Source organism: Bos indicus x Bos taurus, chromosome 4, assembly GCF_003369695.1.
Source record: "Bos indicus x Bos taurus breed Angus x Brahman F1 hybrid chromosome 4, Bos_hybrid_MaternalHap_v2.0, whole genome shotgun sequence".
Classification (NCBI taxonomy): Eukaryota; Metazoa; Chordata; class Mammalia; order Artiodactyla; family Bovidae; genus Bos; species Bos indicus x Bos taurus.
In genome coordinates, this window is record NC_040079.1 from 111,964,110 (window position 1) to 111,984,490 (window position 20,381).

At 41.8% G+C, this 20,381-nt stretch overlaps 1 protein-coding gene across 1 annotated transcript; it reads right to left on the minus strand.

The window, feature by feature from the left end:
- Positions 1-2,341: 2,341 nt before the first annotated feature.
- On the minus strand, positions 2,342-16,693 carry CLDN12 (claudin 12). The gene is made up of 3 exons (XM_027540225.1): positions 16,590-16,693; positions 15,047-15,134; positions 2,342-5,688 (listed from the first exon to the last, which is right to left on the minus strand). Exon 3 carries the CDS (start codon positions 5,649-5,651, stop codon positions 4,917-4,919), a length of 735 nt encoding a protein of 244 aa, XP_027396026.1. The 5' UTR covers positions 5,652-5,688; positions 15,047-15,134; positions 16,590-16,693; the 3' UTR covers positions 2,342-4,916.
- Positions 16,694-20,381: the final 3,688 nt, after the last annotated feature.

The following is a 20,381-nucleotide window of genomic DNA, read 5'->3' on the forward strand; positions in this document are numbered from 1 at the left end:
TAACCCACTCCAGTATTCTTGCCTGGAGAATCCCCACGAACAAATTGAGCCTGGCAGACTACAGTCCATGTGGTCGCAAAGAGTCAGACATGACTGAGCAACTAAGCACAGCACACACAGCCTTTCAAACTATTAAGAATGAATTGTGGAGCAACGCCACTAGATATATAATGCAGTTAAAGTATTACTATGCCTTTTCTCTTAATGAGAAGCTGTTACCTTTTTCTATAAAGCATAACCCTGGAGACATGAATCTACATATATATTTTTTTCTATAGAGGATTTAAGTGAACAAGGACCACTCGAAACCATGATTACTACATTATTACTAATAGGACCCAGTCACACTGGGTTTTTCACAATGTGAAAATAAAAAATTTCTTTCCTCATCCACCATCTCATTGTCTTCATCAAAATTTGCTGAAGCATTTGTTTCACAGAACAGCGTGGAAAGCTGGCCCATTTCCAAACAAAGTGGAAAAACCCTAAATTCTCTGTTAATCGCAGATTTGCATAAGAATATTAGGCAGGCCATAGTTGGGCTTTTTCTTGCAGAGTTCCAGTCCTACCGTGAGGTTTTAAAGGGCTCTGGCACGCTATGGCACTGACACAGAACCTTCCTGGCTGGAGGGTGGTGAGACACTCAGCAGGGACAGGGAGAATGACTCTCTCCTAGAAAAGTTCTCCAGTGTGGGGGAGGGGAAGGGAAGGGGACAGCCCTTAGGCTAACCTGTCAGTATGCTTCAGGATTGCAGTTATTGATAATCAGTGAAATGGGACAGCTAATTCAGATCCCTTGAGTCCTGTGGTTCTGTCACTTTGATTTATATCTCTTTTGCAAGGACCTTTTTATTTTTTCCAGAGAAACCTGACGCAAGCTCTTCAAATTCTCTCCTAAACATGAAATATTTTAGAGATAATTTTGACTGTAAGTTTTTCTGCTTTTTTATAAAAATGAAGAGGTGTGAGATCAGGAGAGGTAGAGAAGGAAGCAAAAAGCAAAAGCAGAACTGACAAGCTACATGTTTCCTCAAGATGAGTCTTAAGCGATGGTCTTAGTGGAACTATCACAAAAGCCATGATTTGACCGTCTCATTGCATCATATCTAGAGGTGCATGGTGTTGGTTTAACATTGGTGATAAATTTATTCACCTGGTTAAAGCTGCGACTGCCAAGTTGATCCATTGTTACTATTTTCCCCTCAGAAACTAGTAATTTGTGGAGCAGTATTTTGAGATTATGTAAATATCCTGTTTTTTGTCAAACTTTCACCAATCAGTTTTAATTCCATTGATGTTTTCCCAACTCCATCTATTTTTCTATACTGATCATTTGGTAGTTTACTGAAGAAGCAACTTTTCTTTTTTCCTGTTTCTATCGGTAGGGGATGCATGGCTTTTTGCTTTATTCAATAGATTCCATGTTATTTTGATGCTTAGATTGTCCCAGATTGAACCAGTGGGAACCTCTTTAAGCCGGCTCCTGTGTAATTTGTTAAGTCCCCATCCTTCTTCGAGTGTTTCTTTTTGCAGAAGACAATGTGCTGGGCTCATCTTGCACTTTTCCTACCCCGGGACTGGAATCAGTCTTTTTCTCCAAAGAGCTCTGTGTAGGGGATATTTTTAAAAATTGGTCTTGGATAGTGATTGCAAGCCATCTATATTTTTCACTTCTGGTTGGTAAATCACTTGTGAATTTGGTTAGCATGAAGAGTTTCTCCAGCATTTTGGCCACCCTCAGGGAGCTTGTGCAACTTGGGGGCAGACTCCAGACTGTAGTGTGTTAGTATAATCAGCTATGGCGATGGCCAGCCTGAAATGGCTTCACACTTCTAGTGCAACAGCTCTGGCATCCAATGTCCCATCAGAGCCATGGGTTCAGTGAGGGGTGCTTGTGAATGCTATCACTGGGAGGCCAAAAACTAAAAGCTCATTCCAGGTCCTGGAAATTTTGAGGTGCTTACCTATTAGGACCACTTTTCCTGGCAACCTTGAGTTCTGAAGAATGAAGAAGGGTCCTCCCACTTAACCATTTGAGAACCCGCAATCACCAAGAGCACAGGTGGCTGGAAAACTAGACTGATGAGGCAAGTCTGGCCCATTTGACTTTATTTGTTGTTTTTCTGTGGAATGTTGAAATAATCCAGTGAACTCCTAAGACCATTCTTAGAAATGAAGGGTCTTGATGCTTCTGAAACAATAATGCCAAGTTTTCTGATTCCAACTGCTATTCTACAGGGGTTTAAAAGGGGTTGTGTCTTTTACAATTTGCACATATTTGATAAACATTTCTCAAAATATTTCGCCTTAAAGCACTGATGAAAATGAGGACAGAAACGGAAACTTGTAAAAATACATCTTTTAATAAACATCAAGAAGTACAGTGCAGTTTTATCGAAGTTTTACACTGCAGTTTACAGCAAACATATTATCTATTATAGTGTATACTTATTTACAAGTAAACTCAGGCGTTTTTTCCTCCCGTGGTTGGATAAACCAAAGCCGGTCCATTAGACTACATTTAAGGTCTTCCAAACTGTTTCCCAAGCTTCTGTAAAAGGCCTTTAACATGAAGAGACTTGCAACAACAAAAGAAAGATATCACCCATCACAATGATAGCCTGATGAATGCTCAAAAGTTATTTAAAAAATTATAAATATATGGATTCCTTTGATGGCTTTGAAGAATAAGAATAGTTTCTGACAGCAAATCTGAAATATTAATGACAATAAGGGAAACACCTGTTTCTATTGCCATGTGAATCCATAATAAACACTAATTTGAGGCTATAGTTTATGAAAAGAATCCAAAAAATGCTTGTAGTAAAAGTTCAACATTTTATATGTATTTATATATATTGGTCCCATGGACTAAAAACTGTCTAGAATATTAATGGCTTGGTCTGCTTTTAACATTACTTATACAAAGAATGGTGGAATTCTTGACACTTCTGGACAAAGTGAGTGAAAATGGGAACAGAAATTAATTAGTAAAAGGAAAATTAATATTAATCTTAAAATTTTACCTGCTGTTGTCTTGGAGTGATCAAAACTCAGCTACATCCAAGAAGAGTAAAAAGAACTGAAGGAAATCAGAAGCTATTGCTTAAAAACCAGAGTTTTGCATGCTTTCAACTGAAGGCATTTAAAAATTATACAACTGGATGTACTTGCTATTTACATAAACCAGTGTTTGGAATTAGAAACGAAAGTACTGCTTATGCACAGAAGTTCCAGAAGCATACTCAGATTTGCAAAAGAGGCACAATAACGTGTCAATCATGCAACTAGTTGTACGTGAGATTTGTAACGGGTAATAGAACAAATTCCGCATGAACACAGCACTGATGTGGAGCAAATGACATCAAATAAGTACGCAGCTCAAATTCCGAAGGGTAAAGACCCAATATCCCTGAATCTGTAAGCATTCATCTCGGTGTTAACATGGTTTCCTCTAAGCATTATCTCATTAGAAGAGAGATTTAAATACTTCTCCCTCTTTGATATGCCATCATATTTTTAGAGGTGAAAAGGGAACAATTGGTGGGTTTTGTTTTGTTTGTTTTTTACCACTGTGGCCCATCCAGTTCTCATGAATCTGATACCCTGTTATCACAGCATCAAGACTAAGGTAGGTGCTCTACAGGATCCAACAAACTGAGTTTCTGGATCCAAATATTGCTGGTATTTACAATAAGCCTGGCTGCCAGAAAGCCATGCTTTGGGTGAAATGTACTCCAGGCACAATGACTGAGTGAAGATCAGCTGCCACTGAGGTCATTAACTGTATGATCTTCTATCTTGAAGTAAAATTTCTTAGTAGATGGGACGAGATCTCATACTTTCCATGTATTCTCAACTGCACCTAGTAACGTGCTGGGCAAAGATATACACTCACAGAAATAGTCGGTGATGGGGCGGGAACTGAATCAAGAGGGAACCTGGTCATGGGGAGGCCATGCCTCACTCCACCCATCACCCAAAAGGCAGTCACCCCGATGATCCTCTGCAGCTGTCACCGAAGAGCAGATGCTTGTCCCCTGCCACTATTTGAAGAACTAACCACTCGGGCCTCTTTCTTTCTCTTGGTCACTAAGAGATTACATGTGGGCCTGAGTGCCACCTGGTTGATGATATCTGGAAAAAAATAGGTGTTTTTTTTTTGCCTCAAAGGAAGCACCAACCCATCACATGGCACAGTTTAACTCTAATAATACAACTTATAGAACCATTAACTTTTATAATTAGGTTAAACGTTATCCATACTAATAGATATTTTAAACGTTAGGCTTATTCTGACATCACTTAAGATACATTTTATTTTTAAACATAGGCATGAGGTAGAAGATAAGAACTCACAAAAGAAAGTCATCTTCAAAATACCAAACTCTATTCAATACAACTAGCCCCGAGAAAGAAGTAAGAAAAGTTACAGCCTAAGCTGGTAGACTGGCTACTGATAAACTATTACCCTTACCTGAAAAAAAAAAATCTTAATTTGAAATTGTCCATTTTTTCCCACCAATTTAAGGTATTATAGAAAAAGGGCGATACACATTCTGACATTCTGAAATATTTCTAAGGATCGCATATAACAGCTCCTCTTAATAACCATTTTTTACCATGTGGCTCTAAATCACCTCAATTGAGACACAGGTCCTTTCTACCTAAATAACTGATCAGATATCAATATGGAGGTTAAAAATGCTTTGAGCACAAGAAGCAAGATAAAAGGAATGATTCACATTTAAAATATTGTACTTTTCATAAAAACTAGCAGCACTTCATCCTACCAAGACATACAGATTTGGCTTCACTGACTGATCAGGAACCGAGGAAAATGGATATAGGTCCAAAACGGCTTCTTCACGAGGGAAATGTGAGGCTAGAAGGTTTCTTGAACAACGACTTCCCCATTAGGTGGTGTGGGAAACTACTGGAATGTCGATTTCAATGGCAGAGAGGCGGGAACGGGCTGAATAGGGCTGTGAGTACGTGTGCATACCGGGAGGGTGGGAGTACAGCGGCTGCCAGAAAGGAGAGGGCAAGGACTTGCATGCACAGTACCAAATAAATAGTAGCAGGGCCGTCATAAACAAGCCCCCAGCACTAGCCACAGTGACGTACACAGCATAGTCAAACGCAAAGACTGGCTCGAACTTCCTGTTCAGGTGGATGTTGTAAAAGATGACCCAGATGGACGGGGAGAGGCTCACAGTACCCGCCAGGAAAAACAGCAGCCCGGCCACCAGATGGCAGCCCGCACTATTGACCAGGCACTTAGCCAGCTTGATGTTGGGCACGGAGGACCTGAAGGCCGTGTTACACATTCCGATCAGGCAGAGCAGCAGGGCGCCCATCGCGATCAGGATGCTGAGTGGCAGGGCAAACTGGAGGACCCGCAGGTCCAGCTGGTCCACAGAGGAGTACCAGGCAGCGTCGTACATCAGGCAGTCATTGCCCCCGTCATAGCGGGCGCACTTCACCCACAGGCCTGTGTAGACGGTCAGGTTCTTCTCGTTTCTGTTGAACGTGATCAGTCGTAACTTCCTCCAGTTGGGAAGCAGTGTGCCTGCAAAGAGGCCCGCTACGGAGGCGATTCCACACAGGAAGGACAGCACGGTGGCCGCGTGGACATCCCGACAGCCCATGGCAGGCAGGCAGGTGTGTGCAGTACTGCCAGTCAGACTGGGGGGACACAGAAGAGAAGAGATCATGAGGGGACCCCGGGAGAGCAGAGCAGGAAGGGTGGGGCTGTCTGGAAACACACCAGGGACATGGAATCAGACAGAATTCTGTCCCTTGTCTCCATATGCAGTAGGAACGGGTATGAGCACACGTGCCATGACCGCAGAGCACAGGCGTACATGCACACCCCTGCTCATCAATGACTGCTCACACAGCAACCAGAGTCTTCACACATGAGCATTTTTCTATCCGGTGAATCAGACGAACAACCAACATAATTCCAAATTCACTTAACATCACATCTGAAATTCTCTCAGTTTTCAAAAATCACTCATTCGACACCCACGTTATCAAGCACTTAGGTGTGTCAGATACTCAAATATGCAGGGTCACAGCACCATCCACAAACACACCACCATCAACTCCAAACACAAATTCGGCCTCCGATGCTCACGCAGATGTAAAAGGAGACTAGCAAAAAGGCAAAGGTGTGAGGAGACAGGGCAGCGGAGTAGCTGAAGGCAGACGCTGAGCTAGACGGCTCGAATTCGAATCCCTGCTTCCTCAGTTACTAGCCAAGTGACCCAAGTGCCTTTTGATCAGCAACACTACTTCTGTGCGCCTCACTTTCCTCATCTGCAAGATGGGGAAAGTAACAGTGCCTAACTCACAGCTTTTCTAGGTATTCAATGAATTAATATGACATCAAGTGCTTAAAATTATACCTGGTGCCTTGGAAGTGCGATCTGAGTGTCAACTATTCTAAGCACTCAGTGATCAGCTCAGTGCTTGGCATCATGGAGCAGTTCAAAGAACATTTGTGGAGTAAACGTTAAATAAGAAAAAGCAGACGGCTCATTCCTATGTACTAGGCATACCAGAAAACACAAAATGTAAATAGACTCCTCTCCAATGAGTTAGTCAAAGCAAAAAGACAGAAAAAAGGTCCCTGACATTATTCTGCGTCATCACTTCCTCACTGATTCACTATGGCTGGCATGCTTTTCAGATTAAACTATTGGTTATTGGTTATAATACTGACATACTACTATTGGTTAGTCTACTATGACTGCTCATATAAGATGAATGTAAAGATTTCTGAAATGACAACCTATCTGCATTAATGCTAGCAAGACCCTTCATCTCAAATTAAAAGGCTGGACTCTTTATCTGTATATGACATATTATAAAAAAAAAAAAACCCAGTATATTATTCAGCTTTATTTCTTCAGGAGTTTGAAACTCACTCTCCAAACACCACTCAAATGTATTTTTTCTACTTTCTATCATGTCTCCTGCAAGGCAACAGAACAGACTGCTTTAATTTACTATATATTTAGTCCAATCACAAAAACTGGGAATAATTTTTAGTCAAGGCTGTGGTTTTTCCAGTAGTCATGTATGGATGTGAGAGTTGGACTGTGAAGAAAGCTGAGTGCTGAAGAATTGAAGCTTTTGAATTGTGGTATTGGAGAAGACTCTTGAGAGTCCCTTGGACTGCAAGGAGATCCAACCAGTCCATCCTAAAGGAGATCGGTCCTGGGTGTTCATTGGAAGGACTGATGCTGAGGCTGAAACTCCAATACTTTGACCACCTCATGTGAAGAGTTGACTTATTGGAAAAGACCCTGATGCTGGAGGGATTGGGGGCAGGAGGGGAAGGGGACGACAGAGGATGAGATGGCTGGATGGCATCACTGACTCGATGGACGTGAGTCTGAGTGAATTCCAGGAGTTGGTGATGGACAGGGAGGCCTGGCGTGCTGTGATTCATGGGGTCGCAAAGAGTCGGACACGACTGAGCGACTGAACTGAACTGAACATACTTATACACACACACATACGTAAGTGTACAATATAAAAAATCAGTTTAAGTGATTTTTATATTGTAAAATATAAAAGTGACCATTTTTTAAAATCCTCAAGAATAACTAGTTGTAAGTTTTTCTGTTCTTAGTTTACTATTTGTTTATCATGTTGTCTTCTGTCAATATAACTAAAAGTAGTAATTGTTTTAAAAAAAATGTTATGGATGAAAATACTTGGAGGAATTATGTTCATAATTTATTTTTTTTTCCTGCAAATTTTAAATGCCTGATTTTAGCAACCAACCAACCACCTGAGTCCTACGATGGAAACTGGTGCAGGTTTGAGGATGTTTACACTGGAAAACGCCACTAGTTTTGTCAGGCTCCAGAACCCAGCTTCCTGTTGGTTTCTGCTCATGTATCTTCTCCCCAGTATACTGACAGCAACTTGCACACAAGTCATTTTAGGAATATTTGAATAAATAAATACTAGGCTCTGACCCAAGACCACAGGAGCTTAAAAAGGTAGGCTCTTAATGATATAGAACTGGACAAGGAAGTAGCCATTACTAAGCAATCATTCATTCAGCAGGGATTTACTATTCAGCACACGCAGAACACTCTGTTAGGTCCTTGAGGCCATGAAGATCTGGACTTTGCCCCAATATGTTAACCATCAGACTGAGGGAAAGAATATGCTGTTTTATCAAAACTCAAAGTGCTGATAATGAAAAAGGCATCTGATTACTACATATTAAGTGATCATTGTTAGGTATCAACCAAATAAGATATGCTATGCTATGCTATGCTAAGTCGCTTCAGTCATGTCCGACTCTGTGTGACCCCATAGACGGCAGCCCACCAGGCTCCCCCGTCCCTGGGATTCTCCAGGAAAGAACACTGGAGTGGGCTGCCATTTCCTTCTCCAATGCATGAAAGTGAAAAGAGAAAATAAAGTCGCTCAGTCGTGTCCGACTCTTAGCGACCCCATGGACTGCAGCCCACCAGGCTCCTCCGTCCATGGGATTTTCCATACAAGTTCATAAAAATGAATAATTCAGGCTTAGAGAAAAACTGGGCAATGAAAAGAAAGAAGACTTAATCAACATTGTGAAGATGTAAAAAAAAAGTTTCCCTCAATTCCTTTCAAAGCTTCAGAAAGCCTTCATATCACCACTGCTAAGTCCTAACCCAATCACAATTCCTTCCTGTTTTCAGAGGCAGGGGACAAATACTTGGAGTATCAGTATAATTGAGTTTTTTTCATTCAAGCTCCCCTGTACCCCTGATTCCTACAAACGAAATGAGAAATAAGATCAGAATGAATTTTATTACTAATAAATTTCTGTAGTTCTTAGCCTATAGATTATCAAATGACACTAATAAACAGAGCCAGATCAATACTTAACATCTATTTCAGTTTTAAGTGTGTTCAAATTTATCAAACATCATATCAATCCAGATGTTGGATCAGTCCCCTGAATTGGCTTCTGCTCAATTATACTTGGCTCAGATCTCAGAAACTGACTAAGTCATATTTTTAGAGAGCCAACAAGTATACCTGGAGCAGTGGCTGCACGGCAAGCAGCGGAGAGGACCTACCCCACATCCAAGGTCAGGAGTGGCGGCTGCATTTTGCTGGCGTAGCCGTGAAGACATACCCCATGTCCAAAGTAAGAGAAAGCCCAGTAAGACGGTAGGCGCTGAGAGAGGGCATCAGAGGGCAGACAGACTGAAACCACAATCAGAGAAAACTAACCAACCTGATCACATGGACCACATCATGGATCACAGCCTGGTCTAACTCAATGAAACTAAGCCATGCGTGTAGGGCCACCCAAGACAGAGAGGTCATGGTGGAGAGGTCTGACAAAATGTGGTCCACTGGAGAGAATGGCAAACTACTTTAGTACTCTTGCCTTGAGAACCCCATGAACAGTATGAAAAGGCAGAAAGATAGGACACTGAAAGATGAATTCCCCAGGTCGGTAGGTGCCCAATATGCTACTGGAGATCAGTGGAGAAATAACTCCAGAAAGAAGGAAGAGATGGAGCCAAGGCAAAAACAACATCCAGTTGTGAATGGGACTGGTGATGGAAGCAAGGTCTGATGCTGTAAAGAGTACTATTGCATAGGAACCTGGAATGTTAGGTCCAATTGCATAGGAACCTGGAATGTTAGGTCCATGAATCAAGGCAAATTGGAAGTGGTCAAACAGGAGATGGCAAGAGTGAAGATCAACATTTTAGGAATCAGTGAACTAAAATGGACTGGAATAGGTGAATTTAACTCAGATGACCATTATATCTACTACTGTGGGCAAGAATGCCTTAGAAGAAATGGAGTAGCCATCATAGTCAACAAAAGAGTCCAAAATGCAGTATTTGGATGCAATCTCAAAAACAACAGAATGATCTCTGTTCGTTTCCAAGGCAAACCATTCAATATCATGGTAATCCAAGCCTATGCCCCTACCAGTAATGCTGAAGAAGCTGAAGTGAAATGCTTCTATGAAGACCTACAAGACCTTTTAGAACTAACACCCAAAAAAGATGTCCTTTTCATTATGGGGGACTGGAATACAAAAGTAGGGAGTCAAGAAACACCTGGAGAAACACGCAAATTTGGCCTTGGAATACGGAAGGAAGCAGGGCAAAGGCTAATAGAGTTTTCCCAAGAGAATGCACTGGTCATAGCAAACACCCTCTTCCAACAACACAAGAGAAGACTCTACACATGGACATCATCAGATGGCCAACACCGAAATCAGATTGATTATATTCTTTGCAGCCAAAGATGGAGAAGCTCTATACAGTCAGCAAAAACAAGACCAGGAGCTGACTGTGGCTCAGATCATGAACTCCTTATTGCCAAATTCAGACTTAAATTGAAGAAAGTAGGGAAAACCACTGGATCATTCAGGTATGACCTAAATCAAATCCTTTACGATTATAGAGTGGAAGTGAGAAATAGATTTAAGGGACTAGATCTGCCTGATGAACTATGGACAGAGGTTCAAGATATTGTACAGGAGACAGGGATCAAGACCATCCCCAAGAAAAAGAAATGTAAAATAGCAAAATGGTTTTCTGAGGAGGCCTTACAAATAGCTGTGAAAAGATAATCGAAAAGCAAAGGAGAAAAGGAAAGATATACCCATTAGAATGCAGAGTTCCAAAGAATAGCAAGGACAGATAAGAAAGCCTTCTTCAGGGATCAATGCAAAGAAATAGAGAAAACAATGGAATGGGAAGACCAGCGATTTCTTCGAGAAGATTAGAGATATCAAGGGAATATTTCATGCAAAGATGGGCTCACTGAAGGACAGAAATGGTATGGACCTAACAGAAGCAGAAGATATTAAGAAGAGGTGGCAAGAATACACAGAAGAACTGTACAAAAAAGATCTTCACGACTCAGATAATTACAATGGTGTGATCACTCACCTAGAACCAGACATCCTGGAATGTGAAGTCAAGTGGGCCTTAGAAAGCATCACTACGAACAAAGCTAGTGGAGGTGATGGAATTCCAGTTGAGCTATTTCCAATTCTAAAAGATGATGCTGTGAAAGTGCTGCACTCAATACGCCAACAAATTTGGACAACTCAGCAGTGGCCACAGGACTGGAAAAGGTGTTTTCATTCCAATCCCAAAGAAAGGCAATGCCAAAGAATGTTCAAACTACCACACAATTGCACTCATCTCACAGGCTAGCAAAGTAATTCTCAAAATTCTCCAAGCCAGGCTTCTGTGAACTTCCAGATGTTCAAGTTGGTTTTAGAAAAGGCAGAGGAACCAGAGATCAAATTGCCAACATCCGCTGGATCACCAAAAAAGCAAGAGAGTTCCAGAAAAACATCTATTTCTGCTTTATTGACTATGCCAGAGCCTTTGACTGTGTGGATCACAATAAACTGTGGAAAATTCTGAAAGAGATGGGAATACCAGACCACCTGACCTGCCTCTTGAGAAATCTGTATGCAAGTCAAGAAGCAACAGTTAGAACTGGACATGGAACAACAGACTGGTTCCAAATAGGAAAAGGAGTATGTCAAGGCTGTATATTGTCACCCTGCTTATTTAAGTTACATGCAGAGTACATCATGAGAAACACTGGGCTGTAGGAAGCACAAGCTGGAATCAAGATTGCCAGGAGAAATACCAATAACCTCAGATACGTAGATGATATCACTCTTATGGCAGAAAGTGAAGAAGAACTAATGAGCCTCTTGATGAAAGTGAAAGGGGAAAGTGAAAAAGTTGGCTTAAAACTCAACATTCAGAAAACTATGATCATGGCATCCGGTCCCATCACTTCATGAGAAATAGATGGGAAACAGTGGAAACAGTGGCTGACTTTACATTGGGGGCTCCAAAATCATTGCAGATGGTGACTGCAGCTGTGAAATTAAAAAGACATTTACTCCTTGGAAGGAAAGTTATGATCAACCTAGACAACACATTAAAAAGCAGAGATATTTTCTTTGCCAACAAAGGTCCATCTAGTCAAGGCTATGGTTTTTCCAGTGGTCATGTATAGATGTGAGAGTTGGACTATAAAGAAAACTGAGCACCAAAGAATTGATGCTTTTGAACTGTGGTGCTGGAGAAGACTCTTGAGAGTCCCTTGGACTGCAAGGACATCCAACCAGTCCATCCTAAAGGAGATCAGTACTGAATGTTCATTGGAAGGACTGATGTTGAAGCTGAAACTCCAATACTTTGGCCACCTGATGCGAAGATCTGACTCATTTTAAAAGACCCTGATGCTGGGAAAGATTGAATGCAGGAGGAGAAGGGGACGACAGAGGAAGAGATTGTTGGATGGCATCACTGACTCAATGGACATGAGATTGGGTAAACTATGGGAGTTGATGATGGATAGGGAGGCCTGGCATGGTGCAGTCCATGGGGTCGCAAAGAGTCGGACACGACTGAGCAACTGAACTGAACTGAACAAGTATATGGCATTTTTCAGATGGGAAATATTATGAACCTTAATTTAACTGAATTTCAATCTCGGTGCTGGAATTAATGTCCTCACTGTTTGTAAACTTCTTTGGCTGCTTTACATTTTATACCCTGCTCATAACTCTACATGTGTATGATTTGATACAAAGCATAGAGTCAGACGCGACTGAAGTGACTTAGCAGCAGCAACAGCACCAGTATATCCCATAGAGGGATAAAGTAACATCTTATAGGGACAGTGAGAGAAGGAATATGTTCAGTGATTTAAAACTGAAAGATACGCTGAGTCTTGGAGTTCTACCAATTAATTTGAAACCACGCATTATTTTTTCAATTGCAAATCTGATCATTTCACTACATTTTACCATTCAATAGCTTTCTATTGGGAGAAGGCAGTGGCACCCCACTCCAGTACTCTTGCCTAGAAAATCCCATGGACGGAGGAGCCTGGTGGGCTGCAGTCCATGGGGTCGCGAAGAGTCAGACACAAGTGAGCGACTTCATTTTCACTTTTCACTTTCATGCATTGGAGAAGGAAATGGCAGCCCACTCCAGTGTTCTTGCCTGGAGAATCCCAGGGTCGGGGAGCCTGGTGGGCTGCCATCTATGGGGTGGCACAGAGTCGGACACGACTGAAGCAACTTAGCAGCAGTAGCAGCTTTCTACTGAATAGTTTCCTCAGAATAAAGTTTCCAAAGTTTCATATCTTTCCCATAATTTCCAAAGTTTTACTTCCCACCATCTGGTTCCTGCCAGATTCTTAGTCTCCTTACTGAGTCAGTTTTCTACCTTACATATTAGTCTATATAGACATAATGCTTTTCTTTTAACTTTTCAAATTATGTTTTTCAATGTGGGCTTTTTCTCATGCTGTGTTTCCTCCTAGAACTTTCTTAATCCCATCCTATTCTTTGCTTAGCTGACATGTACTTACCTTTCTAGTTTCCAGGGAGGCTGGACCTAAACCTCCCCTCTTCTCTCCAACCCTTCCCCTTCCCCCTTCCCTAGTTACACGCCCTGGTTGCACCTTTGTAATTTTTCTTTGATAGCAGTGAATTTGCTTATATTCTCTGTTCAGTGTTTATCCGTCTTACCAGACTGTAAATTCCAGGAGGACAAAGAGCCTTCTGTTTTATTCACTGTGTCCAACACTGACACACAGAAGGCACTCAATTATTTGTTTAATGAATGAACAAAAAAACAAATGGAAGGTTCATATGAGTATGGTGAGGACACAGAGAGTTATCAATTTGCTCCAGGATCAGTTCCACTCATTACATTCTTTCATACTCTGTGTTCTGAAGCCTCCAAACTGCTTCTAGAATGTGCCCCTGCTTTCCACTGTTTACTGGCCAAAGTCTCTCTCATTTTTAAAAATGAAGTTCATTTTCTTCCCCCAGAAATTTCCTAAGAAAGATGAAGCCATTCCCAGGTTATTTATATGCAGCCTCTGCTTCTAGAAACACGTATCTAAGTTTAGCAACACTGGTTAATTCCCACCGTGGTTAGATAATTATGACAGTTGATTCTCGTGTTTTCAACTTAATAGGTATGTTACATACAGGATGTGCCTTTAAGAATACTGGTTCATATATTGAATTAATGTTTGCTTATCAAAGTTAAGCAATTTTTTATACTTGTATTTCTATTTCCTTTTTAAAATATTTTTCCCAACTGAGGAAAAGAAATAAACATCTTTTTGCCATATGAAAGCCTCTTATTAGCGACTGCAGCAGATGTGCAAGGCTAAGAATACACTTTAACAATCTGAGGAGCACCCACGAACACTAGCTGGGTGACAGGTCTTGAGCTGAGTTGTATATACAGATGTGTGGGTTTGCTGTTTCCATCTGGGAGGCAGCATGGTATTGTAGCCCAGGCGACCCAAGACTCAAACGCCAGTCACAAACCACCATTTGCAAACCGGCCAAGTCCTATGCCCTCTGCATTTCAAATTTCTCAAATGTCCCCCAAGATAGTTGTGAGATCATAAATAGTAAAACCCTTCGTAAAACAGAATAGGGTGGGAAATTTAAGTCTGTGACCATTACTGGTAGGTTTATTGGAGAGCATTCTCTTTGAGAATAGCTACTGACCAAATCAGATAAGGCCTCTGTTCGAAACACCCACTTCACATCTGACTGTTCCACAATGACGTGCAGAGGAGATGGTACACAATTAAAGGTTATCAAAGATATTTCAAATAAAAATATTTTTCAAAAGAATATCTTTCCTGTAGGTCTGAATGAGTTCAAAGAAGTTTGAAGCAGGAATAATGTCGAAAAGCTTTAAGAATTCTCAGATCCATTACTGTATTTTTTTCAGAGACAATTCTAAGGAATAGCTACATGAGAACACATCTGTAATAGCAGCTACATTAATCCTCGGTAGTAACACTAGCAGTCCCTTCTACCTTAGAAGGTACTGTCTCCCTCAGAAGGGTTTTCTTAGAAGATATAGATCATCAACATAGCACTTGGAATGGAGATCTATCCTGTAACTTTATTTTGTTAAGAGAAAAAAGTGTCATATATATGGAAGTAAAAGGAAGAAATAAAATCAGGGCATGTACTTACTCTTTGAGGTACTTGATAGTTCCAAAACAACTTTAATCAACTTAGAAGAAATGTATGCACATCTGAACACAGTCAAGATGGCCTGGACCTAAAGAACAGGAAAAGCACTCCAAATTAATATAGTACTTCTTCAAAAACTCAATTTGAATTCATATGGAGCTAGGAAAAATAATTACCAATCATCTAAAACCAAAGAAATCTTAAGCCAAAAAAAGGTGGGCAGTAAGTTAAAAAAAAAAAAAAAAAGGTAGTTTATTCTTAAATTCACACAATATCTATTTGTGGGCTACAGAAGAAAAAATTAACTCTCATTTTGTGACTTAAGAAGATAGGAAAAACAAGGATGAAAATCACTTCACTGTTTTGGAAATCTTTTCATAACTACAGTGAAAGAATAAGGAGGGCTGATGAAGCACTATGTAATTAGTTGTCTTGGCATAAAACACATTCCTGAGGTTTCTTTTATTCCTTTTAAAAGGATACTGACAACAAAACTAGTCAAAGTTGCTTGGTTTTACCATGCCCCCTAAAACTTGCAACTAGAATTTCTCTTCAGTTTATAGTTCCACCAACAGCTCAACCCACCATTCAAATTTTTTCATATGTCTTTCTTAAGCATCAACAACTTCCTCTTCAAACACTAATTACCTCAAGTAGAAGGATGAGAAGGAAAACTTGTAACGCCTAAGAACTTCCTGGTTCAAGGTGTGTCTATATACATATATACTGCTAGCCCTACAATGATCATAAAGTAGAATGATGTTCCCAACAGTCTGCAAGAAAGGGATTTCAGCCAGATTTTTTTTTTTTTTTTTTCTTTTCTAAATGTATGTCTGGTTGGTTTCAATCACAGTTGCTTACTTACTTACTGATAAGTGTCACAATATAAACACACAATAGGATCTCTGAGCAATCCTTTTAAAGTCAGGTCACCAAGTCTGGCCTTCTAACGTCACGACTGGCCCCTTGCAAAGCCTGTAACACAGAACTTGGGCTTCAGAGAAAAGCAAAGTGGGCTTCCAGAGAAGCCCGCCTCCCCACTACCCTCTCTGCACTCCCTTTGAGCTGTGTCCTCAGGAGCATCAGAGTTGGTAGAAAGACAGAGGAGGTTGAAAAAAGAGACAGAGAGAGAGAGAGAGAGAGCTTTCCTGGTTAGAGCCAGTGGAAAGAGACCGCAGCAGTGACTGTACGCTCTCAGAATAAGCTTATCCCTGCACCACTAGGTGGGTTTGAATAGAGAGCAGGTCATCATTACACAACCAGCATGAGCCAGTGATTCAAAAATAGCAACCTGCACCTCCACAGCACACACCTGGCCAGCCAGGCCCCTAGCCCTGGCCAGACACGTCGACATTTTCATACTTCTGGGTCCAAAGTAATTTTGAGAGCTTCATCAAACACCTCCTCATTCAGCATTCACGTCCCCAAAGGTGGTCAGCACGTTCCAATGCTGAGTGACTCTCCTCGTTTAAGCAATCTTACAAAAATCCTCAACTACTTATGCAAAAGACCCAGAAACCAGAACATTCTTGCCCACACCTACCTGTTTCTCACATCCAGGGCATTTTCACTCGCCCACACTGAGGAGCCTCTCGGAGCGTCTTCCTCTCGGCGTCCCAGGAAGTGCGTTCCCAGAGAGCCGCTCCAAAGGCTTCTGGGACTCGTAGTCAGGTTCCCTAAACAGGAATGCCCTGGATGACTGGCAGACTACAATTCCCAAAATCCACTGAGCTGGCAGTCCCAGGCAATATCCTGCGACCACCTCCCGCCTTTCTGCTCTGTTTCCCACCTCCCCCATTCTTTTAACACCTTAACTTACGTTTAGATTTGGGTTATAGGTCTACAAAACAGTTAGAGGAAACAGAGCCAAAAATAATTTTGAGTTGGGTACCCAAATAAATATTTCCCACTAAGTAATTTATTTACCACTTTTTATTTACCCCGCCCCACTGGGGGGCTGGGGGTAGTCAGAGTGTTATTTGCTTTTAAACTTTTTATTTTGGCAATATGTGAACCGTGAACTTCCTGATGTTCAAGCTGGTTTTAGAAAAGGCAGAGGAACCAGAGATCAAATTGCCAACATCCGCTGGATCGTGGAAAAAGCAAGAGAGTTCCAGAAAAACATCTATTTCTGCTGTATTGACTATGCCAAAGCCTTTGACTGTGTGGATCACAATAAACTGTGGGAAATTCTGAAAGAGATGGGAATACCAGACCACCTGATCTGCCTCTTGAGAAATTTGTATGCAGGTCAGGAAGCAACAGTTAGAACTGGACATGGAACAACAGACTGGTTCCAAATAGGAAAAGGAGTATGTCAAGGCTGTATATTGTCACCCTGTTTATTTAACTTATATGCAGAGTACATCATGAGAAACGCTGGACTAGAAGAAACACAAGCTGGAATCAAGATTGCCAGGAGAAATATCAATAACCTCAGATATGCAGATGACACCACCCTTATGGCAGAAAGTGAAGAGGAACTCAAAAGCCTCTTGATGAAAGTGAAAGTGGAGAGTGAAAAAGTTGGCTTAAAGCTCAACATTCAGAAAACAAAGATCATGGCATCCGGTCCCATCACTTCATGGGAAATAGATGGGGAAACAGTGGAAACAGTGTCAGACTTTATTTTTCTGGGCTCCAAAATCACTGCAGATGGTGACTGCAGCCATGAAATTAAAAGACACTTACTCCTTGGAAGGAAAGTTATGACCAACCTAGAGAGCATATTCAAAAGCAGAGACATTACTTTGCTAACAAAGGTTCGTCTAGTCAAGGCTATGGTTTTTCCTGTGGTCATGTATGGATGTGAGAGTTGGACTGTGAAGAAGGCTGAGCACCGAAGAATTGATGCTTTTGAACTGTGGTGCTGGAGAAGACTCTTGAGAGTCCCTTGGACTGCAAGGACATCCAACCAGTCCATTCTAAAGGAGATCAGTCCTGGGATTTCTTTGGAAGGAATGATGCTAAAGCTGAAACTCTAGTACTTTGGCCACCTCATGTGAAGAGTTGACTCATTGGAAAAGACTCTGATGCTGGGAGGGATTGGGGGCAAGAGGAGAAGGGGACGACAGAGGATGAGATGGCTGGATGGCATCACTGACTCGATGGACATGAGTCTGAGTGAACTCTGGGAGTTGGTGATGGACAGGGAGGCCTGGCGTGCTGCAATTCATGGGGTCGCAAAGAGTCGGACACGACTGACCGAGTGATCTGATCTGATCTGATAGCCCATTATTGGGCTTCCCTGGTAGCTGAGATGGTAAAGAATCCACCTGTAACGCAGGAGTCTTGGGTGCAATCCCTGGGCTGGGAAGATCCCCTGGAGAAGAGAATGGCAACCCACTCCAGTATTCTTGCATGGGAAATCCCATGGACAGAGGATCCTGGCAGGTGGGCCAGGAGTCTACGGGGTCACTGAGAGTCCCACTGGACTGAGCACTAACACTTTCACGTTCATGGCCCATTAACAATGCTGTGATAGTTTCAGGTGAACAGCAAGGGACTCAGCCACACATATATGCCGATCCATTCACCCCAAACTCCCCTCCCATCCAGGCTGCCACATAACATTGAGCAGAGTTCCATGTATTGTAGAGTAGGTTCTTGTTGATTATTCATTTTCATTATAGCAGGGTGTACATGTCCATCCCAAGTATATTATTTTTTCCCCACCTGCTGTTTCTGAAGTAAATTTACTTCAAAACAATGGGTATGCATTGAGGCATATTTGGGGGTGACCTGCCCAGGACAGATGTTGAAGTGTCATGATCACACACATAAATGCAGATAGAGTAAGTGTGGCAAATGTTGGTAACTGTTAAATCTAGAGAGAGTTATGTATGCGGGTGTTCATTATACTATTAAAATTCTCTGTACTTTTGAAATTTTTCAAAATAAAAAGTTTGAGAAAAAGCATCGTAGTTGTAAATAAAAGTAAAGGATGGCATCCATTCCTATCCCACTTTGCCGCTGTATGACCTTGGGCAAAGTAAGGAACCTGTTTGTACCTCAGAATCTCATCTGTAATAATTATTTATATAAAAAACTGCAGTGAGGATTAAATGAGTTGCTATAACACAGAAAAGTTTGCAATAGTGTCTAACACACAATAAGGACTGTACGTGTTTGCAATTACCGTTTTTCTGTTGCTTTAGTAACAACGGGACTATTTACTAGTTATGGAAAAAGCCACTATCTGTGCATCGCTACCACTTTCTCATCTGCCACACTGCTTCAGAGAATGCAAGATAATTAAAAACCAGAAGCGATCTGACCCCAAAGCCAGGCCAAGAGATGTGGCAGTGAGAAAGAGGGCAGCATTAGATAGTAAAGAAACTCTGGGAACAGAAAGTGTCTGGGCTGCAGGCCAGCTCTGGTAATAGCAGACAGGCAAGAACAATACGACACAGGATTCTTTGCTCTGAACTTCAGTTCTCTAATGTAGAAAATGGAACTGAATCAGATAACTGTGTACAAAAATCATTATATATATATTTTTTCCCAATCATTGATGATTAGTTAAATCTGGTTAGCAGACTTTCAGAGAAGGCAATGGCAACCCACTCCAGTACTCTTGCCTGGAAAATCCCATGGACGGAGGAGCCTGGTAGGCTGCAGTCTATGGGGTCTCTAAGAGTCCGACACGACTGAGCGACTTCACTTTCACTTTTCACTTTCATGCATTGGAGAAGGAAATGGCAACCCACTCCAGTGTTCTTGCCTGGAGAATCCCAGGGACGGGGGAGCCTGGTGGGCTGCCATCTATGGGGTCGCACATAGTCGGACACGACTGAAGTGACTTAGCAGCAGCAGCAGCAGACTTTAGCTGGGATGTATATGTAGCTGATAACAGTTTTTTTTAAAGCTACAAACAGAAGGGGAGACAACTCTGTTTCTAGACTTCTTAATCAAGTGCTGGTCTATGGTTAGCTTGCCTTCGGTACAGAAAAGATGAAATACTTACATGCCCGAGTGTTACGGGAACCACACTGACTAGGCTCTGTAGTGAATGTTTGCAAAAGTTATTTTACGACAGGAGGTCCTGGTAAGGAATACAGAACCAATAAGCCACCACCAACCAGAAGAATTAGGGAAAGAATGAAAGGAGATGCCACATGTCCTACCACCTCCCAGAACCCTCCTTGCTGAAATCCTTGGCTGAGCAATGCATGTAGCACAGGAAGGACCCTGAGTCAGAATCAGTGGGCAGAGACAGCCCAGAAACTCGTCCCATCACCCACTGTAAAACCCAAGACTGGGAGCCATGTGGCAGAGCAGTTCCTCTGGGTTCCCTTGCCCTGCCACTCTCCGCCCCAGCACCCCTTTCCAATAA

Excerpts from the sequence above, each read along its gene's own strand:
- CLDN12 (XM_027540225.1), bottom strand. The coding sequence starts at position 5,651 with ATGGGCTGTCGGGATGTCCACGCGGCCACCGTGCTGTCCTTCCTGTGT.